The 21,165-nt window shown below is 42.5% G+C and overlaps 1 protein-coding gene across 8 annotated transcripts in view; it reads left to right on the top strand.

Annotated features, from left to right (window-relative positions):
• The window catches only part of DMTN (dematin actin binding protein), a 54,095-nt gene that overhangs the window by 10,317 nt on the left and 22,613 nt on the right, over positions 1-21,165 (top strand). For 2 of the 8 annotated variants that reach the window (XM_074209109.1, XM_074209107.1), the window contains 4 exons: positions 944-1,086; positions 15,573-15,826; positions 16,165-16,239; positions 16,459-16,614. In XM_074209109.1, coding sequence (XP_074065210.1) covers positions 15,809-15,826; positions 16,165-16,239; positions 16,459-16,614 — 249 coding nt within the window. In that variant the 5' untranslated portion in view covers positions 944-1,086; positions 15,573-15,808. Of the gene's footprint in view, positions 1-472; positions 1,087-3,701; positions 4,619-15,572; positions 15,827-16,164; positions 16,240-16,458; positions 16,615-21,165 lie in introns of those variants that run through there. The other 6 variants (XM_074209108.1, XM_074209113.1, XM_074209111.1 and 3 more) reach the window with 6 other exon arrangements.

Consider the following 21,165-nt stretch of genomic DNA (forward strand, 5'->3'; position numbering starts at 1 on the left):
AAACTGTTATAATCTCTCTGGCTTTTTCTTCCTTTACTTCCACCTCCACCACTGCCCCCCAGACCACCTGATGTCCTGTGGAATGTACACTATACCTGAGAGGGCTGTGTCTCAGTAATGCTGCCAAGCCTGGGGAGAGCTCCTTTCCCGTTTGTAGGGGTGGGGCAGGAGAGGGACTCACCAGGTATCTGAAGGAGAAAGACACTGGCTCTTCCCTTCAGACTTCTCTGAGGCCGAGGAGCTCCTGGGATCCCAGGACAGGCCCAGTCCAGGACTGCAGTTGTTCATTTCTTTGTAAGGATACTGTGTGTGTGTGTGTGTGTGTGTGTGTGTGTGTGTGTGTGTGTGTGTGTGTGTCTGTCTGTCTGTCTGTATATCTATGAAAAGAGGAAAAATTGACAGATGGATGGACTGTTGGCCGGCCTTGGGAATTCTGCTTTGTCATGATGCTGAGCTAATTCTTCTCTTGTTCTGAAATGGTTAGAGCCAGCAGCAAAGCAGGGGTGGAAGCAAGCTTAGCTCAGGCATAAACTCCGATGGAGAGTGTGTACACACACACACACACACACACACACACACACACACACACACACACACACTCTCTCTCTCTCTCTCCCTACTCGGGCCCAGACACATGCTATCAGCTGGGGGGTGGGGGAGCTGGAGGGTGTGTATGGAGGAAACCAGGCAGCCAACCAGCCAGCCAGCTGCCCTGCCTGACAGCCAGATACGGGCTCCCCAGAATCAGGGGACCAATTCAAACCCAGAGATCATCCCGGCAGGCTAGGAGGAACCAGAGAACATGGGTGAGAGGGGGCCCGGGGCATGGAAAAGATAGATCTAGACCTGCTCATCGAAAATTACCACCCCTTCTCCTGACTCCTACCCAACACCCACCCCCAATCTGGCTTTTATCCTGTTTTTATTTTTTACTCTGAAAAAGCCAATACCCATTTCCCGAGAGAGACGACCATTTCTTGGGTGGATGAGTAAAGGGAAACCAGTGGATTTGTGTTTGATCTCCCACCCCCATCCCTCCCCTCGCACACTACGGCTATCCAAGGCCCTGGAGCTTCCCAGGAGAAGGTAGGTAGCACATTTCCCTTCTCTCACCCACAGTGGGACACCCTCTAGTCAGGTATCAAGGTCCACTTGTGTTTGTGTGTGTGTGTGTGTGTGTGTGTGTGTGTGTGTGTGTGTGTAGGGAGGGAGATGGCCCTGAAGACCCCCCAGATTGACTGAATTGAGATGGGGGAATGGGAGAGTGCCTGGTGGCTTTGGCATGGTGATTGCACTTTATTTTAGAGGAAGGACTTCTGGATGGGCTCATTCCTTGGAATAAGCTGAATTGTGTCTGGATTTGGCCGCTTGACTGAAAAAGGAGTTCTGGCTCTGTGATCTTTGCCCTGGCCCTAGGAGATCTGTCCCTCCCATCAGGACAGAACTAACCTTGCCCTATGTTGCCTTCTCTCAGGAGTGAATGGGGTCATTGGGGTATGGGAATGGATGAACCGTGCTAGCTAGCATCTTTGAAGAATGATCTGAAAATTAACATCCCATCCCCAGGGACATCCCCGGTTGAGTGACAGTCTAAAACTTGGTCCTGCTGCTGTAGCTTTGGCATTTCCATTTACAAAGGTGAGGGGACCACACCAACCCCCATCTGATCCATGACTGCTCCAGGCCACCCACAAAGAGTTAACTCACGGTTGTGTTAAGCCAGGACTGGTTAAGGAATGAGGTTTTTAGAAGGGTGAGGCTGCAGGCCCTGACCCCATTGCTACTTGTTGCATGGAGAGCCTGAAGTATATCAAGTGGGTGGGGGCTAAGCAAACACTTAGACCTGGGAAGTCCCCCGGGGCACTTCTGCCTTACCCCGTCCTTTCTCTCACCCTCTTCTTCATATGATCCTCCTCCCCATGTCCTGCCATTTCTAGTCTCTTGAGCCCAAATCATTGTTGATTTGGGAATAATCTGGACAGATGGAGGAAAGGGGATCCAGGGATGAAGGAAGCTATATGTACTGTAGGGATAGAGGAGCTCAAATAATAAACCGTTATTAAGTGCCTCCTGCATGCTAGGCACTGTGGAACTCTGAGAGGAGGTACAGGGAGGGAGTGTGTGTCTGTGTGTTTGGGGGCACAAGGAGGGGGCTGCCAGTGGGAGAGGGTGTCATCTGAAGAGGGTGTTAGAGGGGTGTGTGGGTGAATGCTTGAGCTTGGGAGAGAACTATGCATCACTGTGGATCCCTGGGTGGAGCGTTATGCAACAGCTTGTGAGTCCTTTGTATTGTTGTGCATGAAACAACCAGGGCTGATGCTCATCTTCTAATGGGGTAGACGACAGGTAAATAACCAAGTTCGTGGAAGAGATTCACAGAGTAGATGGGATGGACACTACCGTGTCCATCATGCTTACTTCATGTGTGTGTACCAACATGTGTGTGTGTTTGTGTTTCTGTGTGGGTTTCACTTGAAACAATGTGTGGGTGTATGATGACGAGAGCCAGGATAGTTTAAAATCCCTTCTTTCTAGCTCCATGGGAAGGATGCCCCCAGGCAGATGGATTTAGGACATGGGGGGATCATCCTCATGGACCCCTCCCTCTCCCACAGAAGTAATCAGTGCAGCTTGGATAAGTGACACTATTCCCAGCAACTTGCGCTAGCTATAAATAGGGGTTGGAGAGAGAACATGGGCACTGGAGGCACCTATAAGCAGAGCAGGGGATGAGCCGTGAGAATATGGTGAAAAAAGGAGACAAGATAGAGGATCCCTAACTTTTCCTGGGGGTCAGACTCAAGTGGAAAGTGTATTACATCGATTCAGAGAGGACAGAGGTCACCTTGACTGTTTCTTGCATTTCCCTCCCCCTACCCCCAGAAGCTGGCTGCTAGGTGAAGGTCCAGGCATCTGAGCTGAAAATGCCCATGTCAGCAGGTCACTCCTCTCTTCTCACAGACACAGACATGGTGGGTCAGACCCTCAAAGGCCCCAAAGCCAGCAAATGGAAGTACAGGAGGACTTTATGGAAAACAGAGGAAAAGAATGAGGCAAGAGGAAACAGCTGTGTTGTTTTCCCCAAATGGGGGGGGGGCAGCAAATTCTTGATGGAAGCCAGAGACCAGGGCTTAGTTCTGCATTGGTGGCATTTCTGGTGACAGGACACAGGGTACATACAGGGCACTGGTCAGCTACTACCCATCCCTAACCACATAATGAGTGTCACTTGGACCATACCCTCCCCCTACTAGCTGCCATTTTGAAAACTTGTGACCTGGCTGGAATCAGTCTTTATTTCTTGTTTCCAACTGTTGCCACAGTAACTTGGAGGAGAGAGAGAGCATAGGAGAGGGTGAAAGGTAAAGGAGAGGAGATGGTGAAAGAAAGAGAAGGAAAAACAGAAAGAGAGAGAGAGAGAGAGAAATAAGATCTTGAGAAAACTGGACAGGAATACCTTGGCCCAGAGCTGCTCCAAACTCCAACACTGGTGCTCACATGGACAAATTTCTAATTTTTTGACTGCCAATGTGGTTTGATTTCATGTGTTGTATATAACTGCCCTGAGTTTCTTTCTGGATATGCTACTTCAGTATAACTCCCCCACCCCCACCCCGAACACACACACACACGGGGGGGGGGGGGGGGGGGGGGGGAAGATTGGGAACAAAGGACAGGATAAGAAGGAGGAATTTGAAAGGAAAAGTTGACAATAATTATTATAATATATATTTCATATATATTCATATGATATTGCACATTCTTTGCAAGAGTTGGGGGAGGGGGAAGAATTATATCAAATGGATATCATTATCATGAAAACTAACAGAATGGGAAAGTTGTCAATCATTCAAAGAATTTGTTAAGGCACTGTGCTAGGCTGGTTATACAAATACAAAAGAGGGAGTCTTTACCCTCAGTGGGTTTACATTCTCCTAAAAAATGGGAAGTCAAGTTACTTGAGCAAGGTTACATAGCTAGTTGAGACCATATTTGTTTCCATTACATCTCTCTAAGCTCCCTTCCAATTCTTAAATTCTGCCTTTTGCCTGTTGTCATCCCAGAGCCCTTGATTTGGGTCTGTTCACTCTCCTTGAAAATATTCAGACCCCCTCATCCCATAGTGAGAAGTCTGGCATGAGTGGATGAGGGAAGAAACCTGGGAGGCCCATGTGGGTGGGTCTTATCAAGGCAGTGTAGGAGCCTCCGAGGTTCTAGTTGCCATAGAGATGGGTGGGTGGCTTGAGGTAGCTCTTGGCTGGTGTCTCAGATAAGGAGGGAGGAGCTGAAGATGAGGATGAAAGCTGGAGGAGGAAGACAGAGAATGTGTTTGAGCTAGAGAGAGAAGCCTGGGACAGGAGAGAGAATAAAACGATTTGGAGAGGTCCTTTCCTGCAACTGACCTCCCTTCCTCCATGTTTCCCTCCACAGCTTCCTTCTATTCCTTCCTTCCTGCCTGGAGCTTGCCCTCCAGCTCTCTGAGTCTCCTTTTCCACTGATCATTACTGTGTCCTTAGAGAGAGAGTATAAATGTAGGAAGAGTGGGCAAGGGTAGCCTAGTTAATTCATGAGCCACTGGATATGAGGATGAAAATATGCACATACATGTACAAACAAGGTCAGTACTCAAATTAGGTAAATGAGTTGGGACAGCAAGATGGTTGAAGAAGATCTGGTTTTGAACTTCACCTTCTATCACTAGCTGGGTGACCTTGGGCAAATCACTTAAACTGAGTCTTAGTATTAGTTGTAAAATGAGGACTATGAGTCTTGCAGAAGCTACCTCACATTTATAAAGCACTTAGTAAATTTTAAATGGGTAGCTGGCTCACTAAATTTTTTGAGCCTCAGTTCCTTATCTGTAAAATGCTGATCAAGGGGAAAGTTGAAGGGTCAAATGAGATAATAGAAAAGAGCTTAGTAAAGTTTGGAAGTTAGTCAGCTGTTATTAATTCATGAGACTAAAATTCTATGAGAGAAGGGTGTGAAAATGCACATGCCCTCTGTATAAACAAGACTGGCCTGATACTGTGGTCATGATATGGTGTGAGGCACACTGAGTTAGGAAGGGTCTTTCTCCAGCATCTCCTTCACAACTTCCAAGAGTCCCTAAAATCAAATCATTCCTTCAGGTTAAGATCATAAAGTGCTTAGTGTCAGTAGTTCAAGAATGACTGAGGCCTCCCAGAACCTTTCTAGAGGTCCATAAAATCATAACTATTTTTATAATAATTCAATGTGTTTTAGTTCTAATATGGTAAATATCAATAGATTCCCTCATATAAACTAAAGGTTTTTTTTTTAGGGGAAAGCTTCTCAATTTTCAATTATGCAAAGGGATGTGGAGACCAAGATGTATAATTACCCAGTTCCTGGATTTTAAGAGTATCCAATTAAAATGCATACACTCCTAAAAGTGCAAATTCATTTGCCTATTTTCAACCATTAGCATCTTAGGGGAGGACAATTTATCTAATTAACCTAACAAATCCTTTAAACTAATCACCCAGATTTCTGAGTTGGAAGAGATCTCAGCCAACCTCTAGTTCACTCAACCCATACCTAAAAATTAATTTCCCTCCCCCCTTAGTGAACATTTACATGATGTTTAAAACAATTTCCCCTTTATTATCTCGTTTGATCCTTAGAGTCATCCTGTGTGTAATGCCTTTCATTGAGGCAGAAACAGATGGTCAGAAAAGTGAGGTTACTTGTCCAAGATCACACACAATATGTCTTTCTGGTTCTCAGTTAAACATTCTTTCCACTATGCTACACTCTGCCTCTGATGATAATGTTTGTCCTTTATTCTCTTTTTTTAGGTTTTTGCAAGACAAATGGGGTTGTGGCTTGCCCAAAGCCACACAGCTAGGTAATTGTTAAGTGTTTGAGACCAGATTTGAACCCAGGTACTCTTGACTCCAGGGCCAGTGTTTTATCCACTGTGCCACCTAGCTGCCCCTTGTTTGTCCTTATTCTCAAGGAAGACCTTGACATCAGGGGAGGTGATACCATAGCAAGCACATAAATTGGATTTGAGTGAGGGGGTGCTGGGCTAAATCACCAACCTTACTTTTTCCTCCAGAGCCATTAGGGTCCAGTGGTCAGATATAAATGGAGATAGCTCTGGATGTGAGGAAATCAGGGTTAAGTGATTTGGCCAAGGTCACACAGTTAAGTATCTAAGGCTGGATTCAAACTCTTGTCCTCCTGACTCCAAGGCCTATGCTCTACACAGTGCCTCTACAACAGACTTGGTAAATAGTCAGCTACACTTTGGATGATCCCTCCTGACTGGAGGAATCCACCTTCTCCTGAAGAAGTGCATTCATTTGCAGGGTAGTTTCAACTGTTAAAGAAAAATTTTCTTTATATCAAGCTTAAATCTGCCTCTTAGCAACCTCTAAAAATTTCCCCCAATTCTACTTTTTGGGGAGTCAGAGGCAGCTAGGTGGAGCAGCAGAGCACAGGGCCTGGAGTTAGAAGAGTCTCAGTTCAAATCCATCCTCAGACTCTTGACAGTTACTAGCTATGTGACCTCAGGCAAGTCATTTAACCCTGATTGCCTTGCATCTAGGGCCATCTCCAGTTGTCCTGATCCATATCTGGCCATTGGACCCAGATGACTCTGGAGAGAAAGTGAGGCTGGTAACTTAGTACCGCAACTCCTTACTCAAGTCCAATTCATTTGCTTGTCATGGCATCACTTCCCTGATATCATGGTCCTCTTAGAGAATGAAGGACAATTTGGGGCCAAATGGAAGACTAATAATTGTCTCTTCTAATGACAGCCTAGCAAATATTTGGAGATGGCACTCCTAGCCTCCTGAACTTCTTTCCTATTCATCAAACTAAGTATCCTTGGTTCCTTTAACCAATGCCCATGCAACATTGACTCAAAGCTCTTCACCATTCTCATTGCCTTCCTCTGGACACTTAAATTTTAAATTTAAGTTTAAATCCAGCCTCGGTCACTCACTAGCTGTGTGACCTTGGACAAGTCACTTAACCTGTTTCCTCAACTGCAAAATGGGGATAATAATAGGATTATCAAATGAGATATTTGTAAAGTGTTAAACATCAACTGGCACATAGTAAACACTATACAAAAACATGATTGTTATTATTTTCAACTGTAAAATAATAATAATAATAATAATAACACCTACTTCTCAGGGTTGTTGCGAGGATTGAATGAGTTGATCATTTTAAAGTGCTTAGTACAATGTCTGGTATAGAGTAGGTACTATATGAAGTCCAGCTATAATCATTATTACCTTAACTTGTTCATTTTCTTCCTAGTATGTGGTGCCCCAAATGGAACATAGTATTGCAGATGTGTGGCAGCTGCATGGCCCAGTGGATTAATTCCCCTCTGAGCCTGGAGTCAGGAAGACTCATCTTCCTGAGTTCAAATGTGGCCTCAGACATTCACTAGATGTGTGACCCTGGGCAAGTCCTATTTGCCTCAGTTTCCTTACTTGTAAAATGAGTCAGAGAAGGAAATGGCAAACCACTCCAGTATCTTTGCCAAGAAAACCTCAAAGGGGGCCTGGAAGAGCTGAATTCAATTGAAAGATGACTGTACACCAACAAAACAACATTTCAGATGTGATCTGATGGGGGTTGAACATACTGGAATTATCAGCTCGTTATTGGAAGCTTTTGGCTGCTATATCACAACCGTTTACTCATTTTGAGTCTGCAGTTAAGAAAAAGGCCTAGATCTTTTTCAAACAAACTCTTAAATTAACTACTCCTTCCCTCCTGTATTTGTGAAGTCTCTTTCTTGAACTCAGTACAAAGTATCGCATTGTTTCCTTCTAAAATTTCATCTTATTAGAGTCAGTCTTTTGGTGGGTTCTGTTTGCATCCTGCCCCTGTCATTCAGAGAGTCTAATCTCTCTCTCTCTCTCTCTCTCTCTCTCTCTCTCTCTCTCTCTCTCTCTCTCTTACATTTCTGTCACCTTCAAATTGCTCAGGACACCATCTATACCTTTACCTAAGGTCCTGAAAAAAACTTAAGTAACACAAGACCCAGTTCAGACCTCTGGGGCATTCCATGGGAAGAACATTTTTTCGAAGTTGATGTGGAACCCTGAATGAAAAAGTTAACTTATACTTTAATACTCATTAATATTAATACATTAATGTCTCCTACTTCAACAAGATTTTGGTGTATATTTAGACAAGGCAGTATGCTGGAAAGAACAATGCAGAGCAGGAAGACCTGGGTTCAAATTATAATTATGCCACTTGTACCTTAGGAGTTTGAGGAAATCACTTGTTTTTCAGGACCTTAGCTTCCTGGTTTATAAAGTGAAGGTGGTTGGAATGAATTATGTTCCAGCTCTAAATCTATGTTCTGATGATGATCCTTTGATATTATATTTCAGGAATTAAGATACAACACAGGATTATTTTTTGAGCACAAGGAGGAAGTGATAAGTGGGGAAGAGGGGATGAATGGGACTATGTAGAGCACGGCCAAGGCCATGGGTAGTTTAGCAACAAGTGATGAGTAAAGAACCAGAAGAGGAAAAACTATGAAGGAGAAAGAGATGGGGGAAGGGAGGGAGGAAAGAGAGAAAAGAAATGAAAAAAGAAGGGAGGGAGGGAGAGAGAGAGAGAGAGAGAGAGAGAGATGGTGAGAAGGTATGAAAGATATCTTTTCTATTTCCTAATTTTACCTTAGATTGAAATTTGTGAGCATGTTTCTTTATGAATACAGGAATGGAAGCTTAAATGAAGGAAGGGATAATGAAAAATCAGAGTGTTAAGCCTAGAAGGGGCCATCAAGTCCTAAATTTCTCATATTACAGGGCAGAAATATTGAGATTCAGGTAGGTTAAATCACTTGCCTGAGGTCATATTGATAGTAATGGACAAAGATTTAAACCTAAATCCAGTGCTCTTTCCAGAATTCTAATGTAGATCTCCCATCTCAAACCTCAGTTACTTTCATCATCATCATCATCATCATCATCATCATAGCCTCAAAGTCACAAGGGTCTGGGTCTATTCTATTGCATAGATTTAGGCTAAGTGCCAGAATATTCTTAGCACAGTGAGAATCCTTCTCTTGAGAGATAGTAATTGATTGCAGGCTACTTAAAGGTGGCCTTGGGGTAGAGAGGTGCTGATGTTTCTAGATTGTCCCACAGAGATGATGCTGGCCAAAGTAAAAATGTATTGTGGCCAGAAGATTTAGAAGAGATCTCACAGTCTATAACCTGAGCTAGTGCCTTCATGCAGCTGGAGAATCTGTCTTCTCTGACCTTATCTACTTCTTATTCTATTCCCCAAAACTTCTACTCCAAATCTTCTCTTTCCTCCCCTTAGGTGACCTGGCCTCTTATGTCAATGGGACAATCAAGGTTATACAGAGTGAACTTCTTCCTTAGCTTCCCAACTCCATTTAACAAACATGATCAGTCACCCTTTCTGAATACCTTTCTTCTACATCACTCTAGTGAAAATGTTTTCTTGGAGATCACCAATGACCTACAAGAGACATTCGATCTGGGTGACCCTGGGTGATCACTTCCATTCACCAAATCCATCTATTGTTTCTCAGTCCTTATTTTTCTCCACAGTTTTTAAAACTATTTATCACCCCTCTTCCAGAAACAGGATACTCTCATCATATATACATACATACATACACACACATATTTTGACAAGGTAATTGGGTTAAGTGACTTGCCCAGAGTCACACAATTAATAAATGTCAATTATCTGATGCTGAATTTGAACTCAAGTCCTCCTGTCTCTAAGGCTAGTGCTCTATCCACTTCACCACCTAGCTGCCCCCTCACTATATTTTCTTGATTTTTCTGTCTCATCTTTCTAACCCCTTAGCAGGAGTAGTCCCCACAAGTGGCCCTCTTCTCTTCTCTATGAAATAATATTTGTAAAGCATTTAGCATAGTTGTTGGCATATTATGGGCACTTGAATGCTTGTTCCCTCTTTACATAGACTTCTTTTGCAGTCTTCTTTTTAAATAAATTTATTATTTAATTTTCCAACTATATGTAAAGATAGTTTTCAACATTCAGTTTTTGCAAAGTCTTGAATTCCAATTCTCTCTCTCTCTCTCTCTCTCTCTCTCTCTCTCTCTCTCTCTCTCTCTCCCCTTCCCCCCTCCCCTTGATAGAAAACAGTCTAATTTAGGTTTTACATGTATAACTATGTTAAACATATTTCCATTGTTAATCATGTTGTGAACGAAGAATCAAAACAAAAAAGGGGAAAAAACCATGAAAGGGAAAAAGCATAAAACAAATTTTAAAAATTGAAAAAAGTTTTTTTTTAGTCTTAATCATACTCATAGCATTAGCTACCATGAATTCAAATGGCTCCCAAATCTAGAACTCCAGTTTGGGCTCTAAATTCATGTTTCCAATCATCTCTGCCCAGCTGTCCCACCAGCATCTCAAACTCAAACTGAACTCAAAGCCTCTGTCTTTAAACCTGTTCCACTTCTGGGTGTCCCTATGTGTCTGTTTGGTTTCACAGGTCACCATGCCTCTGGTGTACCTAGCCTTGATCTAATGAGGCAACTAGATGACATAGAAGATAGAGGATCAGGCTTGAAGTCAGAAATCCTAAGAATCTTGCCTCAGAGACTTCCCAGATTCCCACTTTAACTTTTCAACTTGAAAACTGCACTAAGACTTTTGGAATGTCTCAGTACTTTGCAAAACTAAAATGCTCTATCAATGTTAACTGTTATTAGCTTTAGCTCTTTCCACTTCGATTCTCACATACAGTCATTTACTAGGTCTTATTGAGGCTAAAGCTGCAACATGTTTCAATCTGATTCCTTCTTTGTATTCTCTTTGCCATTACTATATTGCAGATCTTTATAATGACCCACCTGGGGTAGGACTAGATTCTTGGAATAAGTCCCTACCAAATCTTCTCTGCCCTTTTCTCCCTATTTCAACCCATCCCAAATACCAAAACAATCTTTCTCATATTAGCCTAGCAGATAAAATTCAAACTACTCTGCCTGACATGCAAGGCATGCTATGATATCATCATCATCACCATCATCATCATCATCAGTCATAGCTAAATTTTATGTAGGGCATGTAGATGGCACAGTAGAAGAAATGCTGGACCTGGAGTCAGGAAGACTTCAATTCAAATTACTAGCTGTGTGACCCCAAGTCACTTCTGAATTTTTTCCTCAGTTTCCTCATCTGTACAATGAGCTAAAGAAGGAAATGGCAAACCACTGCAGTGTCTTTGCCAATAAATTCCCACAAAGAATCAGATACAACTGAAATAATTGAACAACAACATTTATATAAAGCTTACTATGTGACAGCACTGTGCTAAGCATCCTTACAACAGCCCTGTGAGGTAGATGCTATTATTCCTATTTCACAGATAGGGGAAGCTGGGGCAAACAGAGCTTAGAGACTTGCCCAAGATCACTTAGCTAGTAAGTATATGAAGTCAAATTTGAACTCAGATCTTCCTATTTCAAGGCCTAGTGCTCTGTGCCACCTCTCTGCCTCAGTCAGGTGCCTCTCTATCTTTATAGACCCATCTCATGTTATTCCCTCCCCTCAAACAATTGCATTCTTCTTTACTTCTGTAATCTCTTCCCACCATCACTTCACCTGTTGAATTCCTTCTTATTCTCTAAAACCCAATGCAAATGTTATTCCCTTTAGAAATCTTTACTTAATTCCCCAGCTCAGTAATGACTTTCCTCTTGAGACTCCATATAGAACTTGATTTGGGGGAGTAGTTTTAGATTCTAATATACTGATAAATAAGTTAACAGTAGCACCCTTTCTTTGCATTTAAACTCTGTCAAGCTCTTCAGTGGCTCTCATGAGAGTATGACCAATGAGAGAATCTCATGTCTATGTTTCTGGTTACCCATCCGGGGCTATGGAGGCAAGCAGGTGGACAGTCAAATGATTGGAGATTGGTCATTGATGAGGCTAGAATCTTCAGAGTCAGCCCCCGCTGAGTTCCTGATGCTCCTGCCTTCATGAGTCCTTCCTTTTCCTTAAAGGGGAAGGAGGCTATGATAGAGGTCTTGGCCTCTCAGAAGTCAGAGACCAAAATCAAACCTTCCAAAGACCCCTAGCCACTTTTCTATCTTGAATCCAGATCTTCCTTCAGAAAGTCCCACAGAAAAGGGAAATAGTTTATCTATGGGAAACCTGATCAGGGTCCAGTCAATTTAGTAGATATTTATACACATCTAACACCTTCTAAGGTCCTATAGTAGATGAAGAAGATCTAGTTCTCTTTTTCCAGAAGTTTTATAATCTGATTAGGAAGACAAATTATTTACAGATGAGATTGTTTTATTGTGTGTCCTGTAAGTGCCCTTATCTTTAAAAAATGCATAATTGGAGTAGTTTGGGAATGTTTTAGGAAGAAGGCTGAAACTTAATGGTGGGTAGGAGTTGGATGGTCTTGGGGAAAGGAAGTGAGATAGGTAGCTACTACATAAGTAGTAGATAAATAGGTAGAAATGATCAGGACTTTTTGAAGGGAACCAAAATGGGAGTGACCTTGTGGGAACATAATAAAAATTGGCAATACCCAGAATCCTACTATTTCTTTCCTTGGGATCATCTGTGTCAAGGGATGGCTATAGAAAAACCTTCATGGCCAGAACTGTATTTGCTAGCCCCTTTTCTTTTGCCCTGCTTTATCTAGGTATGGTGGACCAGCTACTGTGCTGAGTACCATCTTTAATCAATCAAGTATATACTTAAGATACTAACAATCTGAAAAGTGTACAGAGGAGGACAAGTGGAATGATCAAGATTTCATATGTGCCATATGGAGCAGTTAAAAGAACTGGTCACGCTTGCCTAGGAGAAGACTCAAGGGAACCAAGACAGACCTGATTAAGTATTCTAAACTCCCATCACACAGAATAAGAATTAGACTTGTCCTTTCTGGTCCAAGAGGATAGGACCAGTAGGGTCGGAAGTGGCAAGGAGGAAAACTAAGAAAAACTTCCTAAGAGTTGTGGAAGGATTTGTCTTGGGAGGTGGCGGGCTTCCCCTCTTACAGATCTTAACACTTACTGGGTATGTTATAGTGGGGCTTCCTTTAATGTTTGTGTTGGGTCAGATAATCACTGGCAGTCTCTCCCAACTCTTATATTCCATGACTTTCAATCTACTCTTGGCCAGAGCTGTATATCTTATGGGAGATGCAAAGATGTTGAGATACAATTTCTGCCTTCAATGAGCATAATATAATATAGATAACATAAATTTTTAGAAATATATGCTTGTGAATATACAAATATATTATAATACCCTTTGGTTTAGAAAGCACTTTCTGTGGAATCATGAGTGAAAAATTAGATCTGGGTTTGAGAACGATACTTATTTAATAGCATTTTAAAATTTACAAAGCACCTTAGCAATGTCCTTACACTTTCTAGTTATGTGATAATTGGCAAGTCACTTAATTTCTCTGAGCCTCAGTTTTTCTCACCTATAAAAGAGATAATAGTATCTGTATTCATAGAGTTGTTATGAAATTCAAATGAGGCATTTACAAACGACTTTACTAACTTTAAAACACTATAAATGTTGGTCGTATTGTGATTTGTCCCTCCCCCCAATATGATCTGTGTCATAAGTAGGATCAGTAGTCTCATGCCCATTTTATGAATAAGGAAACTGAGGACTAGCCAGGGAAAGTGATTTATGATGGATCTTTAGGATTTAGAGCTGGAAGGTGCTGTAAAGATCATCCAAAAGTCCAGTCTCACCTCATTTTACAGGTGAGAAAAACAAGTCCTAAGGTCACACAGGCATTAAGTATGTAGTGGAATCAGAATTTAAACCTAGGTCTTCTAATTGCCAGTCCTATGCCTTTCACCCTGTGCCATAGCTGCTTCCCCTGATTGGGAAGAGAAGGCTAGCTTTAATGGAGCAATTAAAAAGCCAGGCAAGACAGCATCTGATTAGGAGCTAAGTGGTGTGTTCTTGATGATAAGTGGAATTGTAATTCTGGGAAGGGAGATATTGATATGGGATCATCTGGTTAGGCTTCATTGAGGAGCTGGGAGTTGAGTTGGCCCTTGAAGGAGATTTATGAAGCATGTAAACAATTAAGGAGACATTTTGGACTCTATCTTTGAATTCTTTTCTCCTTCCTTCTCAGTTCTGTGAGTGGCATAGGAAAAAAATGATGACCAGTTCCCTTTTCCCCCATTTGAGTAGTTTTTGAATTCAAGAATCTCAGGGCTTAAAGAGAGTGAAAAGAACAATTAGTCTAATTCTTACCTAAAGTAGGGTCCTCTCATATAGAATGTGCCACCTTCATTCAAACACCTCCAGGGATGGGACTCACTATTTATCAAGGACAGCCCATTCCACTTAGGGATTTTTCTGAGTGTTAGATGTTTTCAGCATCCTTAAATCTGCCTCTAAATAACTCATTGCTCCCAGTTTTGCCCTCCAGGTCACAAAGAATAAGTCAATTTTCTCCGGTGCCTCTGAGTCCTTCATATACTTAAAGAACACCATCACTTCCTCTCTTCAATTTTCCTCCCTCCAGTGGTCTCTTTTTTAAGTAAAAAATCTCTTTCCACCAATCCTCCAATAAAATATCCTTCAACCATCCTGGTTGTCTTCCTCTAAATGCTTGTCTGGCTTCCCAGTGACTTTTCTAAAATGTGGTCTCCAGAACCAAGTGCTACAGTGAGCCTGTGGTTTGATCATGGTGGATTGTACCGGGAAGAAAGGCTTCACTTGCTCCCTTAATGGAGTCTAATATCAAATTAGCTTTATTGGTTGCTAGGTCAGCCTGTTGGCTCCTGTTGAGTCTCTCGGCCTCTTAAAAAAAAAAAACAGATCTTTTTCAGAGATCTGCTGTCTAGCCACACCTCCCCCATCCTGGACGGGTGAAGTTGATTTTTTGAACTTCCTGCCTTGTCTAAGTGGTCTCTGTGGGCACTGCTGATATTCCATTGGGTTTTTCCCTTCCTTGACACTCAATAACAATCTGAGAAATAGGAAGCAAAAGGGGGGAGGGGTTCTTGGCAGAGAGGGGGCTGAGGGTATGAGTTAGCAAGAGGAGACAGATATAGCCAGGATGACTGAGAGGAAGCTGTAGAGATGCATCAGGAGTAGTGGGATCTTTAGTGGGTATTGGGTTCGTGAGCTGTTAAGAGAGGGATAGTCTTGGGATCCTAATTGAGTAGTGGGTTAAGGAGCTATTGGGAAAGTGGGGGCAGGTACCTCAGGGAGAATAAGATACTGAGGCCAGGAAGCCGGACCTATATACTCCAGTAGTCATTTCCTCTCTGGCCAGAGAACAATGACTGAAAACAAGAGTAATACCCCACCCCATTACCATCCTTTCCCACCCCTCCCCCAGTGTTTCTCTGGGGCTAAACATCAATGAAGCCCCTGGCTCTCCTCTGCCAGGGGCTCTGGACCTTCCTTCCCTTCCACTGCAGCCAGTCCGAGACTCATTGAGACCCTGGGAGAACTCTAGGTGGGGGGGGGGGCCCAGCCAAGTGATAGTTTGCCTGCACCTCTTCTTTCCCGTACCCATATTTTTGCAGATTCTCTCTCCGAGGAGGGCTTGCAGATCTACCCCCCCAAAGGGATGTGGCGCCCCTGGCTTTGCCGGCATGTTCTTTCTGCCTCCTGCCTGGCTGAGTTCCATTGAGCTCTGAACTCTGGGGCTGCTGGGGCAGAGACGATTGACACACACTTTCTTCTCTCTCCTCCCCATCCTGGTCCCCTCCTCACATCCCCAGGCCTCTGTGAGTGATCCTGTCCCCACCGTCTCAGCTGTATGGAACGGCTGCAAAAGGTAGGTAGCAGGCCAGGGCCTCCATCATGTCCTGTCCCCATTCCCAAAAAAAGGGGAGAGGAAAATCAGGGAAGGAGGAGGGGAGAGGAGCAAGACCAGGGTGTCGCCGGCCTACCTGCCTCACCGGCTGGACAACCATGCCACCTGGTGGTTGATTAGGCCACAGTGACCGGTTTCCAACTATTGCTTACAGGTTTTTTAGAGGGTAGAATGGGGGTCGGGGGTAAATGTTTCGAGTAGTAGGTGGCCCTCTCCTGTCCCTGGTACCCACATCTGAATCTCCCCTCATCCAGACCCTTTCCCCAGCCCTCTGTTCACCCATGTCTCCCACTTCCCAGCAACCGCTCACCTCCCCTGGGAGCGTGAGCTCCTCCCGAGGCTCCAGTGTGCCTGGCTCTCCCTCCAGCATCGTGGTGAGTACCCAGCCCCCAGTCCCAGTCCTCAGCCCCCACTAGGCCTCTGTCTGGGGTGGATTTGGTTGAGGGGGTGAGAGGTAGGCTAGGTGCCCAGGGAGTTTCCAGCCAAACTGAGGAAGCCGAGGCACAAATGGTGTGGGCTGACGTGTTTGCCTCAGGGTAAGGGGACCCAGGGATCCTGGGTAACAAATCTGGTCCTGTTTTGTCTCTCTCCAGGCTAAAATGGATAATCAGGTGCTGGGCTACAAGGACCTGGCGGCCATCCCCAAGGACAAGGCCATCCTGGACATTGAACGACCAGACTTGATGATCTATGAACCACATTTTACCTATTCCCTCCTGGACCATGTGGAGCTGCCTCGAAGCAGAGAGGTGTGTTTGTGTGTGTGTGTGTGTGTGTGTGTGTGTAGGGTTCTTTTGGGGAAAAGAAAAAAGAGTAATAGCCTTTACATAGTCTTTTAAGCATTTTGCATTAGTTATCTCATTAGATCCTATGACAACCTGAGGTAGATGTTATTTTTATCCCCATTTTACAGATAAGGAAAGGTTAAGGTGATATATCCAGAGTCTCACTGCTATTAAATGTTCAAGACCAGATTTGAGCTTAGTTCTTCTCAACTCCAAGTCTAGCTTTCTATCCATTTTGCCACCTAGTTTAGCTTCCTCTTTAAAAAAAAAAAGAAAAAAGTAATTTAGAAGAAATTCTTATTGTATTTTTTATTTAGGCAGGAGAGAAATTCTCAGAAATGAGAAATGTACCCAGGGAATTTGATGGGGAAGATATGCTAGATCTGGAAGCAGAGGCTTCCTCACCCCTGCCACCCCTGCCACCTTCTACCAGCCCTATCTTGGACAAAATACTTTCCTGCCTTTGAAAATCCCCTGGAAACAAAAGGGTTAATTAGATATGTCCCCCCTCCCCCCCCACAGTTACCACTAACTCTGAATCTGACTCTATATGATAACTGGTATTAATTGAGTACTTAATTACAGTTTAAATTAAATGAGTTAAAATAACATTTATAATTTATGCTACACTTCTGTTAATTGTTGTTTAGAATGTGGAAGCAAACAGAATGCTGGGGCTGGAAGGGGTCTCAGTTCATTTAGTCCAACACCTTCCATTTTACAGGGGGAACTGAGACCTAGAGAAGGAAGTGACTTGTCCACAGCTCTAGAACAAGAGCATAGTGGAGAGATCACTGCGTTTGTGGTCAGGAAGACCTGAGTTCAAATTCAAACCTCAGACACTTACTAGCTATGTGACCTTGGGCCTGCCACCTAAACCTCTGTTTGCCTCAGTTTCCTCATCTGTACAATGAGAATAATAACAGTCCCTACCTCCCAAGATTGTTATGAGGATCAAATGATAAGGTAATTGTAAAGGGTTAGCCCCTGTCTGGCACACAGTGGTGCTATATCATCTTTACTTATTATTAGTTTTTTGTTGTTATATTCTGCTCAAGACTATCAATTAGAGAAGCTAAACAAAGAAATAAGATGCATGGATTCCTTAGAATGGTAATATTCACCTATAAACTATTTCCTTGAGGTAATATTTTAAGGCACTCAGCTTAGGACCTGGCACTCATTAGGTGATGATTAAAAGCTTGTGTCCTTCCTGCCTTCCACCTAATCATCACATTGCCCCTATAAGGTAGGTTGGGCAGTTATTATTGTCTGTTTAGTCCTTTTTCAGTTGTCTGACTCTTTATGACCCCCCATGTGGGGTCTTTTTGGCAAAGATACTGGAATAGATTTGCCATTTCCTTCTCCAGCTCATTTGACAGTTGAGGAAACTAAGGCAATTAGGGTGAAATGTCTTGCCTAAGGTCACACAGTAAGTGTCTGAGACCGGATTTGAATTTAGAAAGATGAGTCTTTCTTCATTCTATTGCACCACTCAGCAACCCAGTTATTATTACTGTTCATCAAATGCAAAAACTGAGGCATAAGGAGGTTCATCAGTCAAACTACTAGTAAATTAGAACTAGGACAAGATATCAGTTTTCTCTGGACCAGGTGTCTTGGGGAGACAGGAGTTCCCTGCCTTCAGGAAATATGCTCTTTAGCTGGGTAGGCAAGATACAGTTAACTGAAAACATAACCAAGGATTTTTTAGAAAAGTTACATTGGCAAGGGCAGGGTGACTGAAGCTTTGTCCCAGGGCTCCACATTTAGAATAAATTGACAGCAGAGACCTTCAGCAGCACAGAAACAACAGCATTTGCCACTTAGTTAGCAAGAAAATTGACTTAAAATAAGAAGCTACCAGATGGCATCTGGAGGGAGTTTCTTCCCACCCCACCTCCGCCTTGCTTTGCATTATGACAGGGTGTTGGGGTCTCTCTCTCTCTCTACCACAAGGTGGCATCTAAACCCCTCTCCCCAACTAAGGTTGTGCTTCTTGTTGCTTGAGCCTGTTAGTTACAGCTGTGGTGTGATGCCTGTCTGCCTTAATCAATCAATAAACAATGTGCACAGCACATTACAGTGTGCTCCTTACAATGACTCCTCAGCACCAAGAAAAAATCCTAAATAACTCAGGTGAGATATCTTATTTATGCTAAAAAATATCATTGCAGCATCTATTCTTCCATCTTGTTCACCAAATTAACTCACCCCTGGAAAGAAGCTATAATGTTCTCCAAGACAAAGAGGAGATAAAGTCAATTCATAAAGAGTCTATTTCCTTCACTCATCACCCCGGTATTCCAGATGCTTCCTGGGACCTGGGGCACAGCTGGGGTTCTAAAACTGTTCAGAGAAAATTCAGGAGAAGTAAAACCAGGGGGAAGAGGAGGGTTAGCAATGATTGCAGATTTCTTACCTGATATTGTTCATTTTTGTCGGACTCTTCTCAAACACTTGGACCATAGCATGCTGGCTCTTCTATCCTTCACTATCTCCTGAAGTCTCTCCAAGGTCATGATCATTGCTTCCCTGACACTATCTATCCATCTCTTCTTCCACCTTCCCTTTCTCCCTTTGCCTTCAACCTTTCTCAACTCCAGGGGCTTTCCCAATAAATCCTGTATTCTCATTATATGGTCAAAGTATTTAAGCTTCAGCTTCAAAATTTGCCCAAGGGACTCTCAGAAATTTTTCTATCACCAAAAATTGAAAGCAACAATTTTACAATGTCCAATTTTTCTTATAGTCCATTTCTCACAGCCATACATCACAGTTGGAAAAGATGTGACTTTGACTATATGTCTCCACTTTTTAGTATGCTGTCCAGATTTGCCATAGTTTTCCTTCTAAAAAGCAAGCAGTTTTAATTTCATGGCTACAGTCACCATCTGCAATAATTTTTGGGCCTAAGAATATAAAATCTTATATTGCTTCCATTTCTTCTCCCTCTTATTTGCCAGGATCTTAGATTGTGTTTTTTTGTTTTTTTTCTTGTCAAGCTTCTTCTCCCTGAGGCTTTCCCTAAGGAACAACTATAGGAGTGGCTCTAGTTATAATAACTAGTCAGGTTATAGTGGGTAGGATGCTAGAAAAGATGGGAGGAGGGAGTCCTAGAAGGATAGATAGATAGATAGATAGATAGATAGATAGATAGATAGATAGATAGATAGAATATAGGCAGTGGGGGGAAAAAAAGGGAAGACAATCTAGTTAGAAAGAAAGGTGGGAGGAGTTCAGTTCAGGTGAAAATTGAATTCTGATTAGTTAAACCAGAGGCTTCCTATAGGTAAGTTGGGGAAAAATAAAAGATACAGACTGGGGTCAGATTGTGAAGAGCTTTGAAGGCTAATCAAAGGGATTTGAATTTCTTCCCTATGTTTTTTTTTTATCATATCTTCCCTATTAAGTTGTAAAGTTCAAAGGCCAAGGACTTTATCTGCTCTTTAACATGCCTTAAGAACACTACTCTAAATCATAGGTGCCTTTAAACACTTATTGCTTAAACAATGTAACATGGAAACCAAAAAGAGTAAGACTAATTGTGTCTTAGGCTAAACAGCTAGAATTGGTGCCCAGAATGAAGGGGGTAATAGATTTGCTCATTTCTTTTCCATTTGAAGCAGTTTCATGCTCTTTACATTTTAATGAATGAATGAAGAAGCATTTATTAATGCTTGGTAATTCGAGTCAGTGTGATAAGCACCAGTGATACAAATATTAAGGGAGAAGGCCTCTGCCCTGAAGGGGCTCACAATCTAATGGACAAGATAAACATCTAGTAGTGGCATAGTGGAGATATTTTGGTTTGATAAATTATAAGGATGATGAGTGGAGCTATAAGGGATAACATTGTCATATCCTTTCCAGTAGAGTTGGCAGTATTGATTTGATTATGGTTTCAGAACTATATGTAGAGAGGAAGGCAAGAAGGCGCACTTCAAGGTGACAAAGTCAGGAGGTGATGGGCAAGAAGGCCAGAGAGTAAAGCAAGCAAGCATGAGTGGAGCCTAGATAAGATAGGCCTATCAGGAAAAATATTAAAACTATGATACCCTAGGCCATTTTATTCATTTTTTAATGCTCCCAAGCAACTCTTTAACATTAAAGATAAATTGGGGGAAGGAATTTTCATATAGGAAATGCCATGCCAATGAAATCACAAGTCCTGATCTCACCCCATCTTACCCCATCAAAAAAACCCAACCTGATGTATATCTAGAGAAAGGTAACCAAAATTGTGAGGGAATTCAAAACTATGGCTTGTATAATTGTTGTTTCCCCATTAACGTATTTTTCTTGAGAGCAGTAACTATTTTACTTGTCTATTCATATCCCCAACTAATAAGCACAATACTTTGTGTGTAGCACTCACTTAATAAATTAATCTCTATTAATTAATTAATTGACTGATTGACTAATTCACATGAGGATAATTTGAAGAACTTGAACATGTTTAACCTGAAGAAAAGATGAATAGAGGTGGCCATGATATATCCGAAGGACCTACTT

The sequence above is a fragment of the Macrotis lagotis genome, chromosome 1 (assembly GCF_037893015.1).
Source record: "Macrotis lagotis isolate mMagLag1 chromosome 1, bilby.v1.9.chrom.fasta, whole genome shotgun sequence".
Taxonomy (NCBI): Eukaryota; Metazoa; Chordata; class Mammalia; order Peramelemorphia; family Peramelidae; genus Macrotis; species Macrotis lagotis.